The sequence below is a fragment of the Podarcis gaigeae genome (assembly GCF_964106915.1).
Source record: "Podarcis gaigeae genome assembly, chromosome: 16".
NCBI lineage: Eukaryota > Metazoa > Chordata > Lepidosauria > Squamata > Lacertidae > Podarcis > Podarcis gaigeae.
The window spans coordinates 28,372,225-28,374,031 of NC_139693.1; the positions used below are offsets into that span (position 1 = coordinate 28,372,225).

General features: G+C 48.7%; 1 protein-coding gene across 1 annotated transcript; it reads left to right on the forward strand.

Moving 5' to 3' along the window:
• Window positions 1–522: 522 nt before the first annotated feature.
• Window positions 523–1,562, forward strand: LOC310833029 (testis-specific serine/threonine-protein kinase 1-like). Its single transcript, XM_083715381.1, has one exon. The coding sequence runs from the start codon at window positions 644–646 to the stop codon at window positions 1,481–1,483; it is 840 nt and encodes a 279-aa protein (XP_083571507.1). The 5' UTR covers window positions 523–643; the 3' UTR covers window positions 1,484–1,562.
• The last annotated feature ends 245 nt before the right edge of the window (window positions 1,563–1,807 follow it).

Here is a 1,807-nt window from a genome sequence, read left to right on the forward strand (position 1 = left end):
CGTGTGCTGCTCTGGTGCCGGTTCGCCAGAGCAGCTTCGTCACGCTGGCCACGTGACCCGGAAGTGTCTGCGGACAGCGCTGGCTCCCGGTCTCTAGAGTGAGATGAGCGCACAACCCTAGAGTCTGTCAAGACTGGCCCATACGGGCAGGGGTACATTTACATTTACTTTTAGATGAGACACATAGTATTTGGTGGAAATCAAACTGCAGCAGAATGAATAGAATGCTGATTGTGACGAATACAGGTCAGCATTGGAATTCTTACATGCTTATTATCCAGAGTTATGGGTAGCTGTTTCTGGGCTTCCGAAAGGCATCCGGTTGGTCACTATGGGAGATAGGATGCTGTCCTAGAAGGGTCTTTGGTCTGATCTAGCAGGCACATTCTGCCCCGTGGAATTAGCTGCGATTGTTTGGGGATGTCAATGGGCAACAATAGTGTACAATTTTCATTTAAGTCCCTGAATCACATGTTCATGCTCCTTATGACCTCAGCTGATGACATCAGGTATTCAAAACAGTGCTTGAGAAACCAGGCAGTATCTCCAATCTCCCACCCCAATGATGACCACCACACAGCCGGAAGGAATGCCCCACTAAATTACACTCAGATGGGAGGTGGGTGTTCCCACCCTTTGCGTCATGGATGATGCAGCTGTGCTGAAGAAGAAAGGTTACATTTTGGGGCATACTCTGGGCGAGAGTTCCTTTGCCAAAGTGAAATCCGCCTACTCAGAGCGCCTGAAATTCAACGTGGCCGTGAAAATCACAGACCGGAGGAAAGTCCCAAACGAGTTCCTGGAAAAATTCCTCCCCCGGGAGTTGGATATATTGTCGATGGTGAACCACTGCTCCATCGTCAAAATCTACGAGATCTTTGAGACGTCCGGCAAGGTTTACATCGTGATGGAGCTCTGTGTGCAGGGAGACCTCTTGGAGTTCATCAAAAGCAACCATGGTCTGCCAGAGGAAGTTGCCTGCCGGATGTTCCGCCAGCTGTGCTGCGCCGTCAAATATTGCCACGATTTAGACGTGGTGCACAGGGACCTGAAATGCGACAACGTCCTCCTGGACAAAGAGATGAATGTCAAGCTGTCGGATTTCGGGTTTTCCAAGCGGTGCTTCCGGGACGGGAGCGGGAAAATCATCCCCAGCCAGACTTTCTGTGGCTCTGCAGCTTATGCCGCTCCTGAGGTCATCCAAGGTATCCCTTACCACCCCAAAATTTATGACATGTGGAGCTTGGGCGTCATCCTGTATGTCATGGTCTCTGGGTACATGCCCTATGATGACTCCAACGTCAAGAGGATGCTGCGACTGCAGAAGGAACACAGAGTGCTCTTCCCAGATTCCCTGAGCATGGAATGCAAAGACCTTATTTTCCGCATGCTGCAGCCCGACGTTTCCCACCGACTACGGATCGAAGATGTTTTGAACCACCCCTGGGTGCAAGGGAAGCGCCTGAAAGCCCGCATCTTGTAAGAGTAGCTAGCTGGTAAAGGGGAAACATGAACGATCTTGCTTTTGCAGAGTACAGTAAATGTGAATTCCTTTTCCGTAAGCTCCACTGCACTGCTCTCCTTATGAGATCAGGATATTATTTACATGGTTGTTTGTTTGTTTACTTTGTGCATTCCTACTTAGGTTTTCATTATTTACATTTCTGCTTATAGCAGCTTTCTCCTAAAGCTGGAGTACTATTACATTTCTGCTTATAGCAGCTTTTTCTCCTAAAACAGCTGGAGTACTAAGATATAAGGCTTCAAAGGAAAGGGGAATGGGGAGGGTAGAAGAAAAATGAGCACT